At 42.1% G+C, this 27,471-nt stretch overlaps 1 protein-coding gene and 1 long non-coding RNA gene across 3 annotated transcripts; one reads left to right on the top strand and one right to left on the bottom strand.

Moving 5' to 3' along the window:
• Positions 1 to 911: 911 nt before the first annotated feature.
• Klf5 (KLF transcription factor 5) lies at positions 912 to 23,634 on the bottom strand. 2 transcript variants are annotated; one of them, XM_063246834.1, is made up of 4 exons: positions 23,263 to 23,634; positions 15,283 to 16,168; positions 14,071 to 14,130; positions 912 to 2,606 (listed from the first exon to the last, which is right to left on the bottom strand). In XM_063246834.1, exons 2-4 carry the CDS (start codon positions 16,154 to 16,156, stop codon positions 2,428 to 2,430), a joined length of 1,113 nt encoding a protein of 370 aa, XP_063102904.1. In that variant the 5' UTR covers positions 16,157 to 16,168; positions 23,263 to 23,634; the 3' UTR covers positions 912 to 2,427. The 2 variants fall into 2 exon arrangements, with proteins under 2 accessions (XP_063102904.1, XP_063102903.1); XM_063246833.1 differs by lacking the exon at positions 23,263 to 23,634 and adding an exon at positions 18,337 to 18,902.
• LOC134475666 (uncharacterized) lies at positions 20,131 to 24,804 on the top strand. The gene is made up of 2 exons (XR_010046848.1): positions 20,131 to 20,236; positions 24,478 to 24,804. It is a non-coding gene; the product is annotated as an uncharacterized LOC134475666 (long non-coding RNA).
• The last annotated feature ends 2,667 nt before the right edge of the window (positions 24,805 to 27,471 follow it).

Below are 27,471 nucleotides of genomic sequence, written 5' to 3'. Positions count from 1 at the left end.
CAGGCCAGGGGTGTCGGCAGACTTCTCCACTGAGCTGACGTTGCTCCCTAGAAAGCTCACCTCACTACCTGCAGACAAGCTGGGCAGGTCAGCGTGGGCTCCCATCTTCTTGAGGGTGCAGCATCTACCTACAGAAATTGCTTGGAATTGTGCTGTACACTTTTATTTCAGTTCTTTACATATATCAGTATGCACATGGAGCTATTTCATAGTTAAGGTTGTAACCCAACTTTACTTTTTGTTGCTTTTACATGTCATAGCTCTAGCATTGTTGTTTTAATCACCTCACTTCCTGGCATTATAAGATATTCCAGGAATAATTTGTTTGCTACTCCATGTCCACAATCAGTCATTTCTCGGGGAGCCCCAGTTCCTTGCATTGAAAAGCCAAGACAAAGGGTTACTACGGAAAGTAATCCACTTTTATTAGGGAACAGTGTAGGTGGTGTTAACACTTGCTCAGAATGTGACCCCCAGCAATGGAGAAAAACCATTTAACTAAACGTTCAACCATCTTCCAAAAAGAAAAAATGGAAATCCAAAGCTTTTGCTTACCTGAGAATAAAATCACAAAATTAACACATACAAGTTGTTTTTAGTGAATAGTACTGAATGGGTCAACGAGTATGGGAAGTGGGCAGAAACACATGTTCATGATTCTTACGTCCCTTCTTGCTTTTCATCAAATAAATGAATTTTTTTGAGACAGGCTCTAAATTGCTAAATCCCCATGCTGGGCCCAATTTGTCATCTTCCTAGTTCAGTCTGTATCTTAACGGTAAGTATTCTTTCTTCATGGTTTGCCTAAGAATATCTGGGAACTGGTTTTTCTTTAATCAATTCAGTTTTAGGAATAGAATTTGCAAACTATCCTTGGTATTGCAGGTAAAGAAAAAAAAGGCACACCAAAACACTTTTAGGCACTTTTTATTTTCCAAAAAAAATTGTCATTAATATATAAACATCTCATTCTCTCAAAAAATTCTACAACTATACAGCTGTTTGCTCCATTATTTGCATAGGAAATGACCACAATACAAAAATAAGGGAAAAAGAAGCAAAACAGCAACCAATTTATGCTTTTTATGTAGGTATGTTTCCACGTATAAACATTTTAAGCCTCTTACAAAATTATTTACACCATTTGTCATGTATTTACACATTTTTAGAGCAACTTTTCTAACAAACAAAACTATAATTTATCAAGTTATGAAAATTGTTTTTCTAAAAAAAAACTTGCTATATTACCACAAAATAAATAAAGATAAACAATATTTTAAAAACAAAATTAAATTTTCATTTCAATTAAGACCCCTTTTGGCATTTTGCTTATTATTCTGCCCTTTGGTTAACAGCATCAGCATCACATTACTAGTTTATATTGCATATATGTAGCTCTTGCTTCTTTAAGTTTCCAACATACCATTGATACTTAAAGGCAGACAATGAGTCAGTATTAACAGATTAACTAAACTTCACTGTAATTTAGGTCAAATTACTGTGTCTCACTGTATATTACATGCAAAATCCACATAAACTGTCATTTAACCAACAGTACTGCACAAGCGAACAGCTCAGTATATGAAAACTGCATCTTAAGTTCAGCATTGTCATATGTGAAACTATTAAGTCCTTTTTTAAAATGATACTGTTTAGCTTATTGTAAGAGGTTTCACTTTTTGTATATTGTAACCATCTTTAAGCTCTTCAGTTTACAATTCATATAAAACTCTTATATTTAAAATAACCCTACTTTAATCAGTGCATGTAATTTGCTTTTTTAAAGTTCATTTGAATGATTATTCTTTCCCTCTAAAGAAACGAATTTGGTAATGTTGAGAGGTATCTCACCACAAATTCTAACTGTTAATGTATCCATGGTTATTTTCAAAAGCAGTATGATTATCCCCAAAAGAATCCTTAAAAACTTCTAATAAACCTATAAAGCTGATTTGCATATTTACAAAATTTCAAATAGCAAATATAGGCAACTTATATATATTTAAAGAGAAAAAACATTTGTTCAATGGCTATTTGAGAATTGCTGGGTTCGCTGGGTACCTAAGGAATTACCTCATCCTGACAAAACCTATGCCACGTCAAGGAAAATCTCGACACACACATCAATCCATTCCTCTCCTGGCACTTGCCACCTTCACAGTCAGGCCGGTGTCCACCGAGCACCATGCACCCCTCACCCCAGCCTCCCCTCGTCCAGATGCGGCTGCCTGGCATGAGATGAAACCTGCTTGATTGAGGGAAACCATGTACACCACAGCAAGCATTCCAGATTCTTAAAATGACCAAACACTTTGGTATTGATACAATGTATTCCCTGTTTTGTCACATATACAAAATATACATTTCCAGTTTTTTTCTTTCTTTCTCACGGAGAGAGCAGCGGGTGGCTGACAGCTGGCCCGGCGGTCAGTTCTGGTGCCTCTTCATGTGCAGCGCCAGGTGGTCGGAGCGCGAGAAGCTGCGGTTGCAGACGGCGCACTGGAAGGGCTTGGCGCCCGTGTGCTTGCGGTAGTGGCGCGTGAGCTCGTCCGACCGCGCGAATCGCCAGTCGCAGCCTTCCCACGTGCACTTGTAGGGCTTTTCACCTGTGAGAGCAACACAAGGATGAGGTGGTCTGCTGAGGTCAGACACCCACACACCGGCATCAACATCAGTCTCACTCCCTTAAATCCCTCTAGCACATAAATCCACAGCCCATTCATGGATTAAGGAAGACAAGACTGTTTAAAAACCGAATGGCTTTTTTTTTTTTTGAGGGGGAGGTAAAAGGAAACACACCTCTCTTGGCAGCCTACGCTGACCCTGAAGTTGATGTGTTGCTCAGGCTGGACTCAACCTTGTGGCCATGCTCCTGCCCCAGCCTCTGGGTGCTGGGATTACAGGTATGCACCACCATGCCTGGCTTAAAATGGAATGGTTTTTTTAAAACTTTATGCATATTAAGGGACATTTATAAATCCCTTATCCACAAAGTCTGGTGCTGATAAGTTCACATTGGTTAAGAGTCAGACTATGAAACAACCACAAAAAAAAAAAAAAAAAAGAAAAGAAAAGAAACAACCACAAGACAACTCTATTCGCTGATATGTGCATTTAGTTTTTGTTTTCTGTTTCACCAAGAAGCTGGCTCAGGAGATGCATGTCCCAAATCCCAGCACTCTATGGAAAGCTGAGGCAGGAGGATCCTATAGTTGAGAATTCCATCAGGGTAACTTCACATCTGAGCAAGACCCTGTCTCAAAATAAAAATAAAGCACTGGGGAAATAGCTCAGTGCAAAGGCCCTGGGTTCAACCTTAGTAACACTCAAAGGGGAAAGGGGGGCATCTTAAAGCCCTGTGAGTGTACAGCTGGGTGTTCAGATGGATGAATTTTCCCTGAATTCCTTTTTAAAATAATTTTTTACCCAGGTGAGGCGGAAAGATTGCTGCAAGTTCAAGACCAGCCTGAGCTACAAAGTGAGCTCAAGGACAGCCCGAACTGCATAGCAGTGAGAAGACTGTTTAAAAAAAAAAAAAAAAAAAAAAAAAACCACACACATACATACAAATAAATAAAAATGCTTTTTTCTCAGAGAACCTTGGAAAAGCTTTCTTTTCCAATGAAATTGAAGAACCTTTCTGCTTAATTTAGCAGTACCATATTTAGGGAACTGCAGGACTACTGAATCTGAATTGTAACAGACATGGTCCAAATGCCTGAAGTCTCCACAGCTTTAGACCATAGTCCCCCTACAGTGCCAGGTACAAGATACAGACCGGGCAGGCCCCACACAACTGGTCCTGTTCATTTCTCGGGATCCCGTCTCCCCTTCCATGCTATACATCCAGGCTCTTCTCTCTCCTGGCTCTGACCCAAGGCTCGTTTATGAGCTGTGCATCTCTATTCTGGGTATTTTCTTTTTCTCACAAAAGATACTAATTAGAGATGAAAGCCAAACACTCAAACCTAAATTAAGAAATAAATCAACTTTCTTTCACTTACATTTACATAACTGTTGGATACATAAAAACATTTCAGTATCAGGAGTATTTTGCATTTATAACCAAATAGAAGAAACAATTTTGCACAAAATTGTTTGTTTGGTTTCGCTCCTCATGGAAATAAATCGCAGAAGCAAATATACCAGTTAAATACTATCATTTAATGGGAAAAGGTTACTTCTTGTGTCTGAAGCAAAAAAAAAAAAACTTCCCAGAGAGGTCTGATTTTAAAAGAAGTCATTCTATTTTGTTAACTTTAATAATTAAATAGCAGAACTGTATTTTCAGAGTTTACTTAAGAAATAAGGGACACTAGAGTCTTTTTGTTCACTATTTTTATTGGCTACACAGCAATAAACTGCACTAATATGTTTTAAAGTTTACTCTACTGATTGGCTGAAATACAGTAGCCACTAAAGTTCCTAAAACATTTGGGGCTTTTGCTCTCAATGTATGCACATCTATAGATTGGTCAAGCAAGAATGCTGCCAGTGTCTGGAGTGCAACTTACAGGGGCCAGTCTTTCGCTAAAGGCAGGGACAGCTCTGCCCACTTGAGGCAGTTTCTGTGGGACTTGCTCAAGTGTCAGCACTGTGCAAGGAAAACATTGTGGAGGAAGCTGGTACCCAATTTCTGGCCAAACGGCAGACTTTAAGCCTTTCTTCCTCAGCCAAAAACACCATGCGCAGTACTTCTGGGAAACCAAACTGACTTCCTTCACATTATATTTCAACAGGACAGAGCTTTCAAAAGTTTAATTGGATTTTTACAGAATCCCTTTCCAACACCACCAATTTAAAATATTTAGTGAAGCTCTTTCAACATCAGCTGTATTTTTAAGTTCTCATGCTGTTAATGTGAAACTTTCCAAAGGCAAAGAGAAAAATGTGACAAATCAGTGCAGCATGGAAAGCCTTCAGCTTTCACCTCAAATAAAGTTTGCATTTTTTATTCTCCTTGGAACGAATAAAAATAGTTTGCTGATAATTCCTAATCTTGGGAAAAGTATCCAAGTTAAACACTCATACTATCCATACTGATAAGCCATTAACATTTTATTCAGGCCTTTGAACCAATGAAAGGGACAAGCACCCACCCAGGCCACCCTCCAGGGCTCCCTGGAGGGGGAAGGGCCTGGGCCCAGCAGCAGGATTCTGCCTGCCTCTTTTCCTTAAGGTCCCACTTAAGTCTCCCATTAGCAAACTCCCGTTTGCTCTGAATGATACAAAGAACACAGGTACTTTGCAAATGTACTCAGAGCCTAAGCCACTTGTGCAGGATAAGTAACAGCTTCTCAGCTCACAGCATCCCTCATGGTCAGTAGTCAAACAAAGTTCCTAGTCCTGCAAGGAGCCCCAGGGGTCCTGGCCCAAGACCACAGTGAGTGTCCTTTCTCCCAGATCAGGTGATTTTCAGTGAGGCAGAAAATGTTCATATTTAAAACTACTGCACAAAAACCAACACATCTTTCTTACTGTGATGAAGAGAAAAAATACAACTTCTGAACCTGCCACCCTGGAACTGGAGGCTTCTCTGCTCTGAGCACACTGTATACTCACACCAAGGCCTTTCTCAAGAACACTATATATACTCTTTTAAGAAAAGTCACACAAGGAAACACTGCTGTAGTTACAGTAAGTTACAGTAAATCACTTTTTAGAGCTTATTACATGAAATCTGCATTATCTGCTTCCTGATGGCAAAAGATGAATCAATTACATATGAAAATAGAAGCTAAAAACCAACAGAAGCTGAGTGCATGCCTGTAATCTTAGCACTCAGGAGGCTGAGGCAGGAGGACTGCTGTGAGATTGACAGCCTAAGCTACAAAGTGAGTCTTGAACTGCAGAACAAAACAGTCTCAAACACAATGACTAAATAAATACCATCAGAATTTGACCCAAGGCTTACTACAGATAACATAACTTATACTGAAAACCTTGCAAAACAAGACTTGCTCTCTGATCTCAAAGAACTTAAGTACAGTAACAGGTTTTTTCCCCACCAAGACAGACTTACAGAATTTAGTATGTCAATTTGTTTCTAATAACCAAAAAGGAAAAATTAAGAACTCTAAAAAAAAAAAAACCAGTGGAAAAATAATGTCCAGGTACCTGAGGAAAGTGATCAAGTAAGGTGATGATTTAGCTCACTGATTCTTATTTTTATATATCTATGCTAGTAAGTTTCCACTTGAGGGCTGGGGATTTAGCTCAGTGGCATAAGCATCTGCCTGGCAGGCGCAAGGTTCCGTGAGACTGATCTCCCACATTTGGAAGAGTGGGGCCACCAGTGAAGGGGACCCAGCCTTGGGGAGGCCAGGGAAGGAGTCTAGCCTGGGCAAAGTTACTAAGAAAATAAAGGGTTGGCTCAATGCAAAGGCCTTGGGTTCAGTTCCCAGTACCACCACCGCTTTAAAAAACATTTGCAAATATCGAATACTTACTGGACACAATAATCCTGTTTGTAATGCACCCACTTTGAGGGAATAAAAGGATAAAAGTGGGTGTGGTGGATTTCCTAAGAAAGTTCTTCCAGTAAGAAATCTAAGTTTACTATCAGTGATACCAGGGATCTATCAGTTTATGGTTTGCATTAAAATCCAATTCATCAGCAGGGCGTGGTAGTATATGCCCATCATCCCAGCAGTCACAAGTAAAGTGACTACTTTAAGGCCAGCCTCCACTGCAAACTGAGAACTTGTCTCAAAAAGGCCTGGTGGGGTATACTTGTGATCTCAACACTTAGGAGGCTGAAGCAGGACTGCTGAGTTCAAAACCAGCCTGGGCAATGTAGTGAGTTCAGGATCAGCCTGAACTACATAGCAAGACTCTGTCTCAGAAACCCCCAAAAAAACAAAAATCCAATTCATCTTACCTCTTCTAAAAAACTATAACCAAGAGTTCTAATTCTCTGTATCCCAGACACTTAAATTTATTTTGAAATAGTCTATGGGGCAACTCAGTAGTAGAGCACACGCTTAAATTCACCTGGCCTTGGGTTCAATCTCAGGAATAAAAAAAAGCTGGGAGTGGTGGTGAACGCCTATAATCCCGATGCTCAGGAAAGGTGAGGCAAGGTGGTTGAGTTCAAGGCCTACAGAAGTAATGACCTTGTCTCAAAATACAAAGCACACAAACAAAAACACCTATTTTAAACTGTGCATGGTGGCACACGCCTCTAATCCCAGCACGTGGGAGGTTGAGGCAGGATGATTGTTGAGAGGCCAACCTGGGCCACCTAGCAAATTCAACACTATCACTAACGAGACCGTTATAAAAAAAGAAAAACATGGCACCCATTTTTGAGCCCCTGACTTTCACTTTCACATGCACTGCTGTGTGAAGCCTTCTGCCAGCTGCTTTTGTCTTTGGATCATGGGCATATGTCTCCAACCCTGCTGTGCCACACTTGCCCTACACTTCCCTGAAATAACTGTGTTCGGCCAAAACTGGTTTTCTACACAATTTTTTTTTTGTCTTTTTCCTTTCATCGAACTCATGACTGCCTGCTTGCAAGGCAGGCGCTTATGCCACCTAACTGGTTTTCATCATGAAAAGGAGGGAAGCGAGCTGGGCATGGTGGCACACGCCTGTAATCCTAGCACTCAAGGAGGCTGAGACACGAGAATTCTTGCCAATCTGAGACCAGCCTGGGCTACAAAGGGAGCCCAAGCCCAGCCTGAATTGTATAGCTGGACTGTCTCAAAAAAAACCCTAAAAAACAAAAATAAATAAATAAGGTTACCACTTTTGTAGAAAACCAGAGAAAGGGTGGGCTTCCCCCACCTGGGACCATTGAGGAGGGGTGATGTGGCTACAGGTGTATGCAGGTGAAGTGTGCCTAGGCCTCTTTAGAAGAAATCGCTTAGTAATTGTTTTTTAAAAGCCTATACAAGCTGGGCGTGGTGGCTTACTCCGGTAATCCCAGCACTCGCACTCGGAAGGCTGAGGCAGAAAGACCGTTTTTGAGTTGGAGACCAGCCTGGGCTACAAAGTGAGCTCAAGGCCAGCCTGAACTGCATAGCGAGACTGTCTCAAGAAGACAACAAATTAAATAAAAAATAAAAGCCTATACAAATGCTTTTAAAGAACTGGGCTAAAGCAAGAAGCTCTCAGGTGCTGCTCCAAGGCAGTGCAGGGTTCTCTCTTGGCGTGTGGAGTGGGGTCAGCAGGTGGGAAGGGGCCCCGATGTGCGCAGCAAGCTCCACCAAGCCATCTCAGCACTGTGGCCTCAGGAAACCAAACACCAGCAGCGCTTGGGGCTCCTCACAAAAACACAACCCTCAGACGCAGTTTGTAACAAGAGCCCAAGCTACCTTAGAAAGTAAGATGTCGATGAAGTACTTCCGCCCTTGCTTTAAAAGTTTAGCCAAGATATACATATGAAGTCCTATCTGCTTAGCACGGAATGAGCTCGAGGTAGCTTTTCTTTTTATTTGCACAAAACCTGTGGCCCTGAGCATTAGCTGCCTTCTTATAAAGCAGCCTAAAGGGAAATTTATTCCTCCACTTCTGCTGTAGATGTTTCTAAGTGAAAGTCATAGGTAGACACCCTAGAATATAAATGCAGGCTGGCATCACAGGAAGGCTACTTCTCAGATCCTTTACCCAAGTAAGGCCATTACTAATCTTTCATCAGAAAAGATGTAGGTCATCGGGTAAACTATTGCACTCTACAGAACTAAAAATACCTGCTAAAGTACCATTCTTGGGTCATTAAATTATTACTTTAAAAACACATTCCTTTGACGTCACAGTTGATTGTTTCTATCTCAATTTCAGCAAATCTACTTAATCTACTTATGAACAATCTTCTCCCTTCTCCACTAATTCAAAAAAAAAAGGGTTAAGAGGAGATTTGTATTCAGTTAAAACATGCTTGCTGAATCTAATTATACTTCTCAACCTTTGATAAGCTTTATCATCTCAAACCAATGTTTGATCAATTTCCTATGTAAATGTTTTTCAGATGAAAGAACAAGTACCAGAAGCAAAGTTTAATCTTCCCAGTGAGTCATTAAAAAGAAATTATTTCTGAGCTTTCTTTCATGCTCACAAATGCCTTTCCTGGGGTCTGAACAAGCAAGTCTCTCAAGCTACTTTTTTAACTCTTTCTTATAAGCCTAAACCCGTCAATATAGAAAATAATATTCAGGGCTGAATTTAGCTCAGCAGCATAAAAAAGCACCTGCCTGGCAAGCATGACGTTGCAAGTTTGATCCCCAGTACCAAAAAAAGAAAAAAAGAAAAAGAAAATTCAAAGTTGCAAGTGAAAATATACTGAAAGTAATTTTAAGGAATGGTAACTAGTCATACCGATACAGTAAATGCTAAATGAGATACATTTTTCTACTTCAAGCTGGGCATGAACTTCCTACACAGCCTTGGCTAACTAGCTAACCTTGATCTCACAGCAATCCTCCTGCCTCAGACTCCTGAGTGCTGGCATTACAGGAGTGTACCACCAAGCCCAGGGCCCAGCATCCAGTGTAGTTTTTAAACACGCAATACTATATTATCTCTCCCTATAAAAAAGGTTATACACAAAAGCAATATTCATTTATACAAGATTCAGATTGTACAATCTCCATCTATGAAGGCCTTAAATAAAATGCTTCCTATACTTTTTATAGTTTTTCACTCCTCCATAGCTCCACCAAAAACAAAACAAAAATCTAATAACTTACATTCAGAACATTCAAAATGTTTTCCTTTAATGGCAAACTGCTTGTAATAAAAAATCCTTGTTATCAATGTTGTTTTTAAACCAAAATCTAAGAAATTTATCCAGGACCTTCTCTGAGTTACATCCTCACCCTTTTTTTAGACAGTTCTTGATTACTAAATATTCAGGGACTGAACTTGTATCTGGGACTTTCCTGCCTCAGCCTGGGAGAGTGCTGGAATTATAAGCACGCACACCAACACACCAGCCTCTAAGGATTTAGTATCCAACTGGAAAGTAAAATTTCAAGAAGAGATTATATATTTTAAATTATATATACAGCAACAGCTTACTTATGTCATAGGGAAAGAAAGCGTGTGTAAGAAAGGAAAAACGCAGAAATTCACCCCTTTAAAATGAGACTTAGGGGGCTGGGGATTTAGCTCAGTGGCATAAGCACCTGCCTTGCAAGCAGGCGGTCGTGAGTTTGATCCCCGGTACCGATAAAAATAAAAAAGACAAAAAAAAAAAAAAAAGAGACTTAGGCTAAAAGTCCTTCCCAAGACTTAATGTGGAATTCTTTCTTGCAGAGCATCTTGAATAGAGTGGTTTACTCAAAAAAAAAAAGTCTACTTTGTGCGCCTGCTATGTTTCTGTTTGCACTGCTGTGGCAGTGTTTCAAGCTGTCAACCTGTGGCTCGCAGAACAGAGTACCTGGGGCCTCAGTCTGAGGGCGGCTTAAGCCAGCGTACATGTTGAGCAGATTTCTCTTTGAGGCACTTCTACTTTCCCACATTCCACAAAGCTGGAGATGAAAAATGACGTAAACCTTCACTACAGAATTAAGGAAAATGGGCCAGCGCGTTGCTCCGTGGCAGAGTACTTGTCTCGCAGGCCTGAGACAGCAGGGCCCGCACGCATGCACAAAACCTGTGAGCTGCTGTCAGTCACGCTGATTCACACGAGCAGAACGATTATGAATTTTTCAGTGTGCAGGCAGCAATTTCAGAATAACAGCAGTAGGTACAGCTGTAGTATACACGCAAAGACGTCTACAGAATGTTCTCTGAAATGCTGTTAAAAGTAATTCTTTTGCAGTTTCCTATCAGAGTTTATTGGTACATCTTAGGTATATACAATGATCACATTCATCATGGAGAATTTGTACCTAAACATGATATAACTTGCTTCTCTTTTCTCGTCATTCCCCTCCTCTCCCTTTAGCCCATCCTCCCCTCCCCATTTACTGAGAGTACAAGTTTTGATTTGAAAATGTATCACATACTGATACTGTTGTTGAGAAGCAGCCAAAACTGTCGTAATTACGTCTAAAGGAGACCGTGGTAACACACACACACACACACACACACACACACGTTACAAACAGCCTGCAACACCCACCCACATAGAGGACCCCACCAGCATACTGCGTCTCCTGTATGGACACACAGGGATGAGATTTTATTCCCTAGAACAGAGGCAAATTATGTTCTGGGCATTCTGCCTGCTCATACAAAGAAGGCAGAGCTTTGGGTTATTTATGTATGCTTTGAAAGAAATTAATTGAGTATACGAACTTAGAAATCTGGAATGCCATGATACTTGTGATTTAAAAAACTGATCCCAAATTTAAAAACAAAAACAAAACCCAGGTATGGTGGTGCCCAACTGTAACCCCAGCACCTGAGAGGTTGAGGAAGGAGAATCAGGAGTCCAAGGCCAGGCTGAGCTACACACCAAATCCCTGTTTCTAAAAAAAAAAGTTATGCTTTGGAAAGACTATTTTATTTGCTTAGGTTCAATTTGAAACCTAAGTACTTCAAAGAATCTTTTACAATTCTAAAAATCCAGAATGTGTAATTAAACAGAACTCAGATGTAGGTTGCTTGAATTGCTTAAATCAGTTTTCAACCATATAGTAACTTGACATTTTAAAGCAATTACAATTATTTTCCAAAGAAATGCTAGGGTGCTTCAAACTCTGCCTACAAAACTGCAATCATGTAAAGAATAGTGTCTTTTGTCATCAAATACAAGATCAACACTGTCATATAGTTTTTAAAGTTCCTTAATTGTCCATGTGGGAAGCAGGAGGATAAAAAGAAACAAAACAAGAAGTTACTTAGAAAAACTGCCTCATCTATGTAAGCCTTTAAAAGGCGGGGTGGGGGGCAAGAAACACAAGCCTCTGCTGGCTCCGGACACATTCACTGAGAACCTCCAACGGGTGGGGTGTGGGGAAGGCAGTGAGAGAGCACACGTAATTTTAAAAGGCATTGTCTAGAAACCAGAAATGAAGAGAAAACAACCTCAATGCTCTATGATTACCCAAGAACGGGTTTAGCCAGATGAGCAAGTCGGGTACAAACCCTCCCAGGGCATTTGAAAGACTATCAAACAAAACTTTATTAAACCAGATTATATGGTCTCACTCATTAGATGTTGGGGGCCAGTTGTTTATGATCGGGTGAAAAAGTTGATGCACGAGATTCACACAAGGCCTAGGTCCCCTTTCGTTTGCTTTTTATTAGTGTGAGTATTGTTCAGACAGCCCACTATTAAATTTCTCTGCCAGCAGGTCAAGTTCCAGAATCCTAGGTACAAGCATTCAGAGCACTAAACCTTGACAAGGGTTGAAAGGCTACTCAGATATGGCCTGACTACATCCCTGCAATAAGCAGTTGATGAACATCGTTCTATGTGATTGTACTCTTCTTTTATTAGCAGACTTTAGCCTCATGAAAATGTACGCCCTTCCTTGTTATCTCCAGTTTCAAGGACTTCCAAGAGAAAAAAACACAATTCAAATTTTCTAAGCTATTTCCACCTCGCCTTAATCAAAACTTCAGGTAAAAACTCATTTGCAGTATTTCTTTGGCACAATATATAGGCTGTAAGAGAATAGTTTAGGATTTCTATATGTAGTACTTTTCTAGCACTTGTCATTTGTATTTTAAAAACTTTAGGTTGAATTTTATTATACGCTTTTTTCATGTGTGCTTAACTAAAAACAATTTCTGCCTTGAGTTGCTTATGTAGGATCTTTCCTTTTATATAATCAATTTGCCTACATCTAACAAACTCAAGCCAAAACAGCCCTTTCATTTTATAGATAAATGCAGGAGATAACTTTTCTTTAAAAACCAGTTTCTCAAAAAGCCCCATTACCTACCACATTTGTGCCAACACTATTTGGATTTTAACAGCAGTGTTTATCATCGTGATATCAAGCAATGCTTCCCTACATGCATACAAAATGTCTGCAACCATATCCCTCAGAGCTGTATCTCAGCCCTGACCTTTGTTCAAAGGCTTTTACTTTTTAATGCAGCAGTTAGAGATAACTACTTCATTTATCAAAACTCAATTTCCATAGTAACATCTAGCCTGGGGAGATTCAAGTCCTCACACTAATCCAACAACCCATTCAAAGGAACTGTTGAATACTTTGGTTTCCATAGCAATGATGGAATAATACATTTTGCTAGGTCACTGCTTTTATTAGCAAACTTATTCTTTGAACTTTAGGTAAGGCTGTATTTATTGAGGAAAAAAGTATAATCAGTTTATATAAGACCTTACCCTTAGGGTTATTCTTTAAAGAAAATTACAAATAGTAACTAATCATCTATATATTTGAAAATATTACAGGTATGTGGAGCCTTTTAATAAAGCGTGCATCATGAAACGGGTTCTGAAAGTTTTGAAATTAAAAAGCTTCTAAAAGTGATTGCTATGAATTTAACAAAACACTTATAAAATTAAAGAGGCTAAATTTAAAATTCTGTTTTGAACAAGGATGAAATATAAAGTAGAATAAAGATTAAGCCTCAAATATATGTATCAAGTATAGTCTGGGGACAGAATAACTTAAACCATAACTTATTTTCACCCCCTGATTTTAGTACTCTTCAATTTGAGACCGCTCATCTAGCACAGAAAATGTATCAACACAAATACTTTAAACAGGGTATTCAAACATAAAGTATTATTAAGCAGTTACGCTGTGCGTGCTAAATCTAAGTTTTCATGTGTTTAAAATGGCTTTTTTGAAGCAAAATGATTTACTTCCGGAGGGAGACATTTTCTTTTCTAAGACATGAATAGCATCACCATTAAAGGTTTTTAAAAGCCCATTAGTAAACACTGTTGTTTATGTTTTTGGGTAATTAATTCATTGAGAGGTGACAGGACAAGACCTCTGCAAGCGAGCTTCAGCCTTCCTGGAACCAGACTTTCTCAGGGAGCTGCATTTTGAGCCAAGCCAGTGCTGAAAAGGTAGGCCATTAAAAAATAAAAGTTGACAGAAGAAAGGAGAGATCAAACATGCACTAGCTTTTAAAAGGATGAATACCACTTATACTATTTACACAACTCACAGATTTAAGAAAATTACATACCAGTATGAGTCCTCAGGTGAGCTTTTAAATGAGAAGACTTTGTATAAACTTTTGTGCAACCTAAAATAAAAGAGAGGAGGAAGAAGGGCTTGTCATTGAGATTCTTTTGAAATCATTACATTTGATGATTCAGTGTTTAAAATCTGGCTTTACGGAAGAAATTTCATGCTGGATGAAATATTTGAAGTTACAGTCTTAAAAATCTTAAAGAGCTCTCCCCATTATCTGATTAAAGGCATAAAGTGATTTGTTTCAAAAATCACTCAGCAGGAAAGAACACAGGTAATTGAGCCAAGCGACAAGTGGAGAATGTCTATTTATATTCCAGTAAGTTCTTTTTACTAGTAATGTATACTTCAGTGATTTAAGAGCTATTATACTAAATGGTTTTATTTATTTATTTATTTATTTTTGAGACAGGGTCTCGCTATATAGTGCAGGCTGACCTTGAACTCACTCTGCAGTCCACGGTGCTCTGAAACTTGTGGTGATCCTCCTCCACAGTGCTGAGTACTGGGACTACAGGCATGTGCCACATCTGGCTATGTTAATTTTAAGAGATGCAGAGCTGACAATACTAAGCCACTATATCCCAAATGACTCTAACTTTCTGTAAATCTGTATTTCTCATTTTTTTCACTTAGCATGTCATGCCATATCAGGTACCACAGACAATAGCCCTGCATCAACCATAAACTAGCTTATAACAGCAACAGGGAGAATATTTGTTGCTGTCACCAATTTGTATTTTGGGTCACATATCCCAAGAATGAGAACTACTATCAGAACCACTGTTCCATCAGTCCTGTGGACACTCTTTACCTATGGACAGTACCAATGGTCTCTTTCCACAGCACTTCATCTAGAATTTAAAACTGCAGTTCATTACAGTAACCTCAAGTAACTAAATGAAATTAAAATTTTAATATTCAAGAGGAAATAGTCCAAGGCAACTTCTCCTAGAATGTTTTGGCCATTTTTTCTAATACGTAATATAAGCAACACAGATGAAATGTTCATTACCTGCTGGGTAAAGTACTCAAATGGTATATGAGAAGAACAAAAAAGTGGGTGAATTTATTTTCTCACTGTCAGGTACAGCTTTTCTATGCAAATGCAAAGGCTAAGGCTGCAGAAAAAGAAGCAAGCACACACACACACCTCTCATACACACACACTGTGGGTGCTGCAACTGAGGAGAGGAACACGTACCAGGGTAATCGCAGTAGTGGATTCGGCGTTTCTCCAAATCCGGGTTACTTCGTCTGTTGTATCTGACAGGCTGGATGTTTGGCGGGTTAACTGGCAGGGTGGCAGGTAAATTTGGGTTGTGGATCGCCAGTTTAGAAGCAATTGTAGCAGCGTAGGATGGAGGTGGGGTTAGATTCTGGAGCATCTCTGCTTGTCTATCGGGACTTCCCGGCTCTGAGCTTGGTGGTGACGGGGGAAAGTAAGTGGCCTGCTGGGGGAGGAACTGACTTGGCATGGTGTACGTGCAAGGGGGCATGGCCTGGAACTGCTTCACCGCAGTCTGCGGAACAGCAGCGGTGTGTGTGTTAAGACCTGCCATGGCGGCCGACATGGAAACATTAAGGGTGTCCATGACCGCTGTCTGGTTTGTAGAAGTGGGCATGTCTAGATCCGGTGTGTTCAGGAGCTGGTACAGGTGGCCCTGCTGGGGAGGGACAGAGAGGTGAAGATCTGGTGTAGGAAGTTCTTGTTTGATGAAAATGTTGTTCACCTCTGGAGCTGCGGTCTGGTGTGAGCTGAATATACTGGTGAACTCGGGCAGGGCCTGGGTCGGGGCTGGAGGAGGAGGAGGGGGAGGGGCAGTCGTTTCACTCTGGTGGCTGAAAATGGTAACAGGTTCTGTCTTGATGTGTGTTACGCACGCTCTCTGGGATTTGTAGAGGCCAGTTCTCAGGTGAGTGATGTCAGGCAGGAAGACGTTCATGTTGATACTGTACGGTAACCCTTCACTGTCAGTGAAGAACTGGTCTACCACTGAGGCACTGTCTCGTCTATACTTTTTATGCTCTGGAATTATTGGAACTGGAGGAAGCTGGGGAGTCAGATACTTCTCCATTTCACATCTTGTCTGAAAAAGAAGAGATACAAACATTTATGATCTATCTGACATATCTCAGGAAGAAAACACAAACTAAAAAATTCCCCCCAACAAGCCCCGCATAAAGTACTAGAGCAAACTCATAGGTGCTACTTGTAAGCAGACCATGTTTATTTTGTCGATTGTGTAATTACTGTTTTACCAAAAGCCTATGAAAGTCTGCATAATATATCTTTGATAAAACTGCTCAAGTTTTATCAAATCAAGCCAAGAAAGAGGCAAATCAAGGGGAGAAAAATGGCAAACAAAATATATTCCTTTCTGATGCAATAAGTATCACTCTGTACAAGCAGTCAAGTTTAGAGGCAGACTACAGTATCAAAGTATTGCCAAACTGTCTCAACTCTGCTCAGTTAAATTTAACATGCTTTGTTTTCTTAAAAAAATTTTTTAAAGCTGTGCAAGCCTTTAAAAAGGTTTTTTGTTTGGTCTGGTTTTGGTTTTTTGCCTTGGCTAGATATTTCTGAAAGAGCTAATATAAAATATTATTTGGCTATTTCAGTGACTTCCCCCTTGCAGTTCAAAACTTAAATACAATGTTTTCAGCAAAACACAGTATCCACTGAAACAAAAACGATTTCACATTCAACGTTTGATCTAAATGTTGATGTAATCAGGAGATTCAGTAATTGGTTAATACGATAATGTAATGTTCCTATTCATATTCCTATCTAAAACAGATCTTTAATTACCTTAGGGAAAATCACTCCTTTGGTAGACTGGTGCTAAGAAACCAGTGGGTGGGACAGGCTGCTGTATGCTGGCAGTCACCAGCAATACATTTATCACATATTCATCTCAGTGAGCCCGTGCTACATTCCCCCTTACTCTGTAAAAAGCTCCGTCATCCCTTATCCTCTTGTGTTTCCTAAGCAGAACATTGCCAAATTGAAATAACCAAACAGTCCACAAACTGTGATTTTTCCATTCGAGGACCTAGAGCGGCTTGCAACAAGCTGCCTCAGTCTTTTCAAAGTTATTTTCTCCCCTTGACTGAATTTTTCTCCTATTTCTTAACATGGAAAAGGGAATTTCAAAAAAGAAAAACAAAACTCCATTAGAGGGAACGGCTCACAAATAACCTGGCACTGTCATCAGCGAATACTCCCAAAGCGTTTCAACTGGGACTTCAAACCATTCAGATTGTACGGTGTGGATGGGGGCCGGGATTTCTCGGATAAACACGATTTAAAAATACAAATAAACGCTACCGTCCTGTGAGTCACAGCTCTGACAAACGCCAATGTCCACTCAAGACCCGGCAGGCACCAGCAGCCCTCTCGGGGTAGGTGATGGGCAGCAAACACACAACACACCAAGGCGACCGAGGTGCTGTGAAACTGGGCGTCTTGAAATAAACCCAACTAACCCCTTTCGCGCACTGCGCTCCCGCGGCGGTTAGTGGTTTCTGATTTTAGCTCTTCCAGCTGTTTGCATGTGGGTATGTTTCCAATTTTTTTTTCTTTCCTTGGGACAAGCTAAAAGTCCCGGGAAGTTTTTTCTGGGCTATATGACTCCGTGCGTGGGCGAAAGAAACAGGCGGTTGCTCTAATTCGGCTGCCGGGCAAGTGTAGAAGCCAACTGCCAGCTCTCGGCGCGGCTCGGGAGGACATTTACGCGCACAGAGAAAACAACACCCTGGCCTCTCTCCGCCTTCCTTTTTAAGGGAAAAACAAGCGCCCCCAGTACCACCGACTACTCCTAATCCACTCGTTTCCCAAACGCGGACCCGCAATCGCTTCGAAAGCAAGGGGAGGCCCGAAGTATGCACCCTCTCCCCAGCACCCTAACCCGCGCGGCACCCGAACCCGCCAGGAGAAGGGAAGGGGAGGGAACCGGAGGGCAGGGGAGGGTGCAGGGGGCCCGGCCTGGAGGGGGAGGGGGCTGAAGGCGCGGCAGCATTTCCGTGGAGCTGGACGCTCAGGTCCCACCGCTCCCACGCAGGAGCCGCCCCCGTGCGGGAGCGCGCAGCTCCCGGCACCGTCCCGGCGCCCCGCCCGCCCCCAGTCTGCTCCCGGCCGAGCGCGGTCCCCGTGCGCCCCGACGCGCGCCCGGCCTGGAGCGGCCCCTGTCGCCCGCGCGTCGCAGCGGCAGGACACGCCCGGGAGGCGGCGGCAGCGGCGGCAGCGGCTCCCTACCTGGACCAGTTCCTCCGGGGGCAGCCGCGGGCCAGCGGCGGGCGGCGCCGGCGCGTGGTGGTGCGGGTGCTTCAGCTCCTCGCCGGGGAAGAGCGCTGCGTCGCGGGCCGGGTTCGCGGCACCCAGCACGGGCTTAAGCTGCGCGAACACGGGCTCGTCCTGGGCGGCCGGCGGCTGGGGCGCGGGGCCCAGGCGGGCGCTCATGGTCAGCACCCGCGTGGCCATGGGGACCCTCGAGGGCGCGGCTCCGGGCGCGGGGCGCGGATCGGGCGCGCTCTTCACCTGGCCCACGCTGGCTGGGGCGGGCGAGCTCGGCGCGGGGCCGCGGGCGGAGGCGGGGAGGGTCCGGGGAGACCCCTCGACCCGAAGCAGTCAGTCTTCGAAGGCGCGGACCAAAAGCAAAACTCTTCCGCTCCGCCACGCGTCAGTGCTAGTGTCCTCCAGCGGCCACTTTCTCCCGCCCCGCCCCAGCGCGCTCTCTCCTCGCCCGAGCCCGCTCTCGCCGGTGCAGACCTCCACGAGCGAGCTGCGAGCGCGCGTACCTGCCCCGCGACTACTGACACTTGACGCCCGCCTCTATTTCACCCAACTCAGGGGGGGCGGGCTCCCTCAGGCTGAGTGACGGCGCCTCCACCAATCCCGAGGCCTCGAGGACCGCAAACTCGAAACGGCCAGCCTATGAGAAGAGAGAAGCTCTCCCGGGGCTCCGCCCCTGCAGGGCTGACCGCACCCCTCGGGCCACGAGCTTCGCGCGCAGGGCGGCCGCGCAGTTTGTACACAAGTTCTCTGACAGATCTGGCTGGCGGAGCCGGGGGCGGAGGGAAGGAGAGCAGCGGATGGAATCTAGGAAGAGGGGGAATGAGGGGTGGAGACGCGGAGGGAGATCGCCTCGGACTGTTCCCAAACAGGATTAGGGCGAAAAAGAGTATTGCACGTCGTAGGTGTTGTGCAAGGACCTGAAACTCAGAAGCTGAAACCCAGAAGGCGGCTGGCTAGGTGGGGGCGCTGAGGTTTTCAGCGGCTGGTTTAATGAACGTGTATTTTTAAATATACAAAATGTACTTGTCTCGAGCCGAAAACTAGGGGCGGTATAATAAACAAGTTTAAAACAGCTCTTGTCTCTTATGTATCTTCAAGAGTGAATGTACCCACGTAGCAAAGCAAATTCGGTGTGCCCTGCAAAAGGGTTCACTGGCAAGCATTTTTCTAAGTCCTTGCAAGCAAGGCTGGCCCCCAACCCACCCCTTCAGTATTTAACGACTAGAAGTTTCCACACTCAGCCCGCTTCTCATGGGGGGGAGGTCTTGAAGTTTTTAATATTTAAACCATGTCGATTCTAGCCAAAGTGTGGAATCTAATTTAAGCACTAACGACTAGCCCTAATGTGTATTTAAATAGACATTACATCTTTGACTTATTTTTTGCTAGCACGGGAAAATGGAGTTTAATACTATTTACAGAAGAGAAACATAGCACATTTACCTAGTACCGTGACACCTTTTCCTACGAAAAGACAACCACGGAAGCCAGCAAACCTTAGATACTCAGCACCTTTGCAAAGTAGGAATCCAAGTTTGTGAAAAGCAAAAGACAAATATATCACCATCCACTTACTACGTTGTTATAATGGAAGAGTGAGTTTTTACCAGTAATCACGAAAGGAAACCACTTTCCTTAATCCTTAATGTTCTTGTACATGATTTTATCTGGCTTATTGGGAAGCCGGAACAATAAACTGTAATAAAAATGCCTGGAATATTACTCCGTACGTGCATATGTTGACAGCACACTACAGCATTAGACACTGTACGTGGACAGCAGTTTTCTCACCGCCTCCGAGTGAAGCAGCTTTTAAAGGTCCTTAGCAAAGAGTTCCCTTCAAAGACTACATCTGTCAAAGGTATGGGTCTCTTTTTCCACCTGTGGACGAGTTAATAATCACGTAAAATATTAGATGTATTTATTTTAGAAAAGGTAAAATTATGTCGTCAAACAGACTTTTTCCTTCCTTTCTTGTTACTACATGATTCATTTTTATAGCTGTGATCGCTGCTTTCAGACAACGGCTGATGACTACTTTCATGATACCAAAGTACTATTTATTTCAAAACTATTTTTGCAATTTTTTTTCTAAGTAAACACTCTCAGGCTGCCCGTTTTCATCTTTAAAAAGCTAGCTCAATTTTCTCTAATATTAAACCTAACCGTGTAATTAAACAGCTTAAAAAACAAGTTCGAGAAATTGGTATGAGATTTAATGTAGTTTTTTAAAACACTGATCTTCTGAAGACTTTTTTAATGTTGATAACAAGATCGCTTGATCATGTAATACAGAGATTCTTAATAGAATTTTTGTGCAGTTTTGACTTTAACCCAAACCTCGGAGGTGGCACAACTTGGTATCTATCTGTATTTTAATTTGCTTTTAAGTTAGTTTGCTTTTAAATAGTTCACTATCTGTAGCTCAGTTTCAATGGCCTGTATTTCCACCCAAATTTTTACTGCGATGAGATCGATTTCTTTCCCTGGAAAGGCTTCTAAATTTCACACTAGTTGTTAACATATTTTCATTTATAAAAAGTGTGCATTTTTAGAAGCACAACAAAGTAAATAAAACACACAATTATTTGATAAGCTTTTGATGACATATTTTTATAACCTTGTTAATTTCTTTCTCATTTCTATTTTTCTTAGATGAATACAGATATGAACCTGCCTTTGGCCACAAAACTAATGCATTTACAATTTTTAAAAATTAAATTCTCTTTAATTTAAATTTCATCTCTGGCATAAAGACTCATGAACTAAGGCTGTCACTATTAAGCACTGTTTCTTTGAAATACCAAACTCTGCAGTCTCACAGAAAATAACCAGTTTAGCCCCGTACAATTGCATGGCAATTGGAAAGTGATCCTTTTCTGAGGTGTTCGCCATGCGGCTCTGAACATATAAAGGACATGCCCAACCAAGCTCCCTCGCTGTTGCTCTTCACACAAACGCTACAGCCACAAACCTCCTTCCTTGACTTAGCAAAAGGGTTAAAACTTGATAACTATTTTTCGAATGTTCCAGGTTCTATGCTGGCATGAAGCCAGACAGTGTGAATGGACAGATCCTCAATTACTTTGAACTTTCTAGTTCTTTGCATTCCTTCCTGCTTAGTAGTGCTGTACCATTAAGGGAAGATGGGAGAAAACAAAAAACAAACGTCAGGTTTCAAAAATCAATTAGCAGCCTGGCAGTGGTGTGTTAACTGCGCGGTGCCAAAACAGGAGATTCTGCGGGAAAGAAAGAAAAATGTGGAGCAGTCCAGTTAGGTAGGAGGGTAAGCAAGCGAAGAAGCAGTGTGCATGCTTAAGCCCTTAGTCACTGGCAACACAGATTTAGTCTTAGAATAAACCCTAAGTGTCACTATCTTTACGGGAATGAATACGCCTGAATGTGTGGGGGCTGAGCAGGCATCCAGCCCTGGGGTGGGGGTTGAAGGAGGCCATGGAAAAAATAGATAAATAGCTTCTGAATGATGAGATGCGGCAAGTATGAGGCAATCACAGGGGCGATGTTCACGCAAGCTTGGCGAAAGGAAGGCAGGCAGTTGTCGAAAACCTCAGCAAGAGTTTGGAGAGTGGGAGATCAGGAGGAGCAGCCCACTAAATCTCATTTGCCTTGACTGGGAGAGTAGCCACACCGTGTTCCACTCCGGGACAGTCAGAATCAGATCCCCAGGTGACAATGGGCCACAAAAGAACCCGAGATTAGAGAAATAAGTTTTGATAATTTCGATAAGGGAGTGTACTCTTCTCTGGGGTAAGATGATTTAATTTAAAGTAGCTTTTATATCCATTGAGTGTCCAATTAGAATCTGAGTCATTTAGGAGAGAGATAATTATTGTCCTCTAAAAGGTTTCACAGCTAGAGGGGCGTGGTGGCTCACGCCTGTAATCCCAGCACTCTGGAGGCTGAGGCAGGAGGATCATTGCAAGATCCAGAACAGCCTGGGCTACAAAGTGAGCTCAAGGCCATCCTGAACTGTACAGGGAGACCCTGCCTCAAAAAGACCAAAAAAAAAAAAAGTTCACAGCTGAGCATGTTGGCCAGTGCCAGTAATCCCAGCCCCTTGGGAGGCTAAAGCAGGAGGATTGTTGCAGAGTTCAGGGCCATCCTGGTTTACAAAGTGAGCTCAAGGCCAGCCTGAACTGCATAGTGAAACCCTATTATTAGTCTCAAAAAGACTAATAATAATAGTTCACACTTTTAATCTTTTTATTTTTTTATTAATAACAATTTGAAGGCATACATGAAGTCATTGACAAAATAAAAATAAATAGAAGCTTCTATTTGAGATTAGCCAGAATTAGAAGCATTTTGATTCAAAAGATTAAGAGATGGGAGGAAAATATGCTCTGTTCATTGCCTTGTGATGAAAAACATGCAATTTAAATATGCAGTTAAAATATTTAATTTTACAAGATCTCATTTTTTGAATAAACTGAAAAGATGTCTTAATAAGAAAACAGCTCAGGTCACAACTGGGTGGATGTGGGTGGGGGCTGCTTAGGCCGGGAGACAGCTCAGCAGCCTGCCTGGCACTATGAGGTCTTGAGTTCGACTTCCAGTACCACAAGAAAGAAAGAAAGAAAGAAAGAAAGAAAGAAAGAAAGAAAGAAAGAAAGAAAGAAAGAAAGAAAGAAAGAAAAGAGCTCACACACATATAAAAAAAAAAAAAAAAAAAAAGAAAAGAACTTGGTCTTCTATTTTTGTACTGTTTGTACCTCTAGTTCTTAAGAAATAAATTTTATATATAGTTTTGGGTTAAACGTGTCCTTCATAAACTTCTTCACAAAGCTCCCCTTATGTACTTAATCCTAAATGTAATTTATCTAATCTTAGAACAATAATATATCAAAAAACAAAGTGGAGTTTTACCTTTTTGGGAGATGGAGACTGCTTTTTTTCACTTTGTTAATAAGGCAGACAAAAATGGCATAAATATAAATGCCTTGAACTGAGTCAGAGGCCAGCGTCCTGTAGTTTAACTGAACAGTGTTTGAATTCTGGCTCCAAACAAGACAGCGAAGCTAAGTGAAAACCCTGGGCTGAAACAGTGACTGGACTGCTCTTAGAACCCTGGGAGGCCTCATCCACAGCATCACAATGGGCAGCAGGGAGCCAATCACTGTCTGAGGCCTGCCAGATGCCAGACGGGCTGCAGGCCGGCTGTGGGGGGTGCGAGCACAACCCAGGAAACACCTTGTTAGCACTGATCATAAGGGAAGTGTGTGAGGACAGTGCTACTACCGATCCCAGCTCTTCATGCCTTACCTTGGTACCCAGTTGTTGGCAGGTTAGTGGCACAACTTCTAGAGAAGACAAGTTCACCACGCATGTAGAGAAAGCTAACCACATACACAACATGGAAAACCTGAGCCAGGTACAGTGGCACACTCCTGTCATCCCGGCACTTGGGAGGCTGAGGCAGGAGGGTTGTGGTGAGTACAAGCCCAGCCTGAACCACACAGCTAGTTAGACCCTGTCAAACATCAAAACAAAAATAAATCGAAAAAATGATTATTCTTCTAGGAAACATAGAAAAATATATTTATATACAAATCAAAACTACTAGCGGAGTAACAACTGCTGTACTGTCAACAATCACACTGGTTGTTGTTTGTTTGTTTGCTTCTTGATTTTTTTTTTTTTTTTATCGGTACCAGGGATCAAACTCATGACCACATGCTTGCAAGGCAGGCACTTATGCCACTGAGCTAAATTGCCAGCCCACCAGTGAGGATTAATTGGAACTGTCAGTGATGATAAAATTGATTTTCCAATCAAAACCACCAAGGGTAGCTACAACTCTCCAACACCTTGTGCTAGGAAACTATATAACTATATACAATTTAACCAAACAGTTATATTTTCATAATCTACTGCAGAAAAAAAGCTGAAGAGAGATCACAAAGAGGAATTTGCATTTAGAAAGAGATAACCTGTGGAATGTTTTGAATGCAAATATAAATGTGCTTTAATTGATTTTGCAAGTAATCAGCAAAAATTTGTAACAGATTTTTTTTTTCATGCAGTTACTTTGGATTTCTCATTTTATTTCATTGCTTTACTTTCTCATTTTTTTATTTACAGAGAAAAAAAAAGGAAGAATCAAGAAGAGGGTCTGGGGATTTAGCTCAGTGGCATAAGCACCTGTCTTGCAAGCGCATGGTCATGAGTTTGATCCCCGGTACCGATAAAAAAAAAAAAAATCAAGAAGCAAACAAACAAACAACAACAATAGGAAAATGACAACAACCACAACAAAAACAATAGCAGAAGATTTCTGCTTGCTTATGTTAAACAGTTTTTTGATAAAATCCATAGATACTTAAAATTACATCAAAGTTGCACTCATCTTTAAAGAGGTACAGTGTTAAATTCTAAATACTCAGTATTAAATTCTAAAATAATCAAAAAGGCATGGAAGAATTTTTCTTTTTCTTTCTTTTTGTCTTCTTAGTCAGGGTCTCTTTATGTCGTTAATGCTGGCCTTGAGCCCAGGCTCCTCTTGAACTTGTAACAATCCTCCTGCCTCAGCCTCCCAAGTGCTAGGCTTACAGGTGTGCACTACCATGCCTGCTTCAATTTTAGTCTTAATAGATATAAAATTAGAAATAAAAATTTATGAGCCAGGCAAGGTGGCACATACCTATAATCCCAGAACTCAGGAAGCTGATGCAGGAAGAGTACAGGAAATTCAAAACCAGTCTAGATTACACACCACGGCAGGGGCTCAAAAAAACCAATCAGTAAATGAATGTCTGGGCAGGGCATCTGCCTCAGAGAGAACTTGCTTAGCTTACATAAGGGTCCTGACTTTGATTCACAACATCACATATATAAAAAAAGCTTTTTGTTTTTTGGATTTTGTTTGTTTTGTGGTACTGGGGATTGAACTCAGGGCCTTATATCCCCAGCTGCTTCCCCGCTCTTTGAATTTTTTAAAGTTTTAGGCAGGGTCTCACTAAGTCACTAAGAGGCCTAGGTCGTGTTTGGATATTCCGGCCTCCTGCCTCAGCCTCCTAGAGCTCTGGCATTGTAGATGTGCTCCACCAGGCTTGGTGAAATACAAGAAGAAAAATTTGCTAGAGTGCCACCTGCTGTGGTTTGGCCCTCAAGGACACCTGTCCTGGGGGTTCAGCCCTGAGGGCAGTGGTGTCTGGTGTGGCTGTGCCCACGGGAGGGGCTAGTTCATGGTCACTCACTTCTCAAGAGCACCACATTGGTTGTACAGGGAGCGAGGCAGGCTAGGATCTGTCCGGCTTCCTGTTTCTCCATGTTATCTCTCGCTCGTGTTCTTCCCGGACACCACCTGCCATGCAGCCACCAGCCCCCTCCCAGCGTCCCGCAGTGACCCCGCTGTCCCGGCCTGCAGGAAGTGAGCCGAAAGCCTAGCCTAACCCTGGAAGAACCTTGTAAGCACCCGGCCAGCAGGGTTTCACAGTGGCTTCAAGGCCGGCCTCAGCTATCTAGTGAGAGTCTGTGTCAAAGAACAAACCAACCAATAAACAAACCACTTTCCCTTTTTATTGATTCTTTTGAGGCTAAGGATTGAACCCAGAACCTCATGTATGCTAAGAACGTGCTCTGCCATTGAGCCATAAAGTCACCCTTCCTTTCTTCATAAAAATACCTACTTCAGGTGTCTTGTTACAGCAACAGAAAGTAGACTAATACGCCATATAAAAGGTAGAAAAAAGAATGAGAAAAATCACCACTTGCAAGCAAAGTGGTGGATTTCAGCCAGAATCCATGGATGCTCAAGTGCCGAATGATATTCTGCAGGTGAACAGGCCAGTTGTAGCCTGCAGGTATTTCCTAGGGATTGCGCATTTCTTACAGGGAAGATGGTTGGATGTAACAATGCGAACTTGGCAGAAGCCAAGCTGGGGATGGAGCTAGAGGATGGAGCTGGGGATAACCCAAGGGATGGTGACACTAACCTCACCCCAAACCACAGCCTGGCTGGAGGGGGAACTGCCATCCAGAGCAGGGCCACTGGGCCCTCATTGCACAGCTGCCCCGAGTTGGGTCCCCCAGGCTCTGGGCCATGGGACATGCCTGGGGTCGAAGCAGAAGTTGAGCATGAAGCTTGTATCACAGAACACAGCATGCATGATGGCACTCATCTCAAGTTGGAAATATAGCTGGCTATGCAGGAGAGCACCCTGTCTTTTTAGGCTATACCCCCTGGATATTTTCTGATAAAAGGTTGTGATGGCTACAAGTGACTTTCAAGCAACTACATAGTGAGTTCCTGTCTTTAAAAAAAAAAAAAAAAAAAAAAAAAACCAGTATCCAGGAGGCTGAGGCAGAAGGATCTCTTTGAATTCAAGGCCAAGCCCAGGCTACAAAGTTAGCCTGAACTACACAGTGAGACTCTGTTTCAATAAATAAACAAATAAAAGGGATAAAAGTAAGCACAGTTTAAGCAGTTGTATTAATAAGACCAACCTGATGCATGAAATTTCAATTTTAATTTGACTAGATTTTGACTTTTCATTAGATTTTTCCTTTTTTTTTTTAATCAGTGAGCACATTTTATGAGTACATTTTAGATATACATAATGATCACATTCGTCATAGGGAATCTGTACCTATACATGGTATAACTTGCTTTCTTTTTCCCCTTCCCCTATAGATTTTTTTCCTTTAATCCAACAAATAAAAAAACAAAAACAAGCCAAGACACTACCATGCTAGGGTTGCTCTGGGACACCAGCACGAAGCCGGGTGACACCTGTGAGAAGGTGGCCTGAGAGAGTGGGACACCAACACTTGTACCCTGCCCGGGCTGAGTTTTAGTGTTCTGTCACCTGAGCTAGAAAAATACTGTCTGCTGCTTCACACACCCAGAACAGCTAGTTTTGCTTCTGATTTTTGGTGTTTTAAGATGGGGTCTCACTACATGGTGCTCGCTGGCTTTGAACTCGCTATGCAGCCTGAGTTATCAGAGAATTTTGAGAAAACCAGTTTATTACCATGAGTCACAACTTTATTGTTGAAGTTTAGAACAATTAGCTGAGTGGTGTGATGACAAACAGCACCAAAAGACAGGTTCTACACACGTCAAAACAAAACGCG

The sequence above is a fragment of the Cavia porcellus genome, unplaced genomic scaffold, assembly GCF_034190915.1.
Source record: "Cavia porcellus strain 051 isolate PalLab524CR breed Dunkin Hartley unplaced genomic scaffold, mCavPor4.1 scaffold_4, whole genome shotgun sequence".
Classification (NCBI taxonomy): Eukaryota; Metazoa; Chordata; class Mammalia; order Rodentia; family Caviidae; genus Cavia; species Cavia porcellus.
The sequence above is the reverse complement of the archived record's forward strand: the minus strand, read 5'-3'. Positions and strand labels throughout refer to the sequence as shown.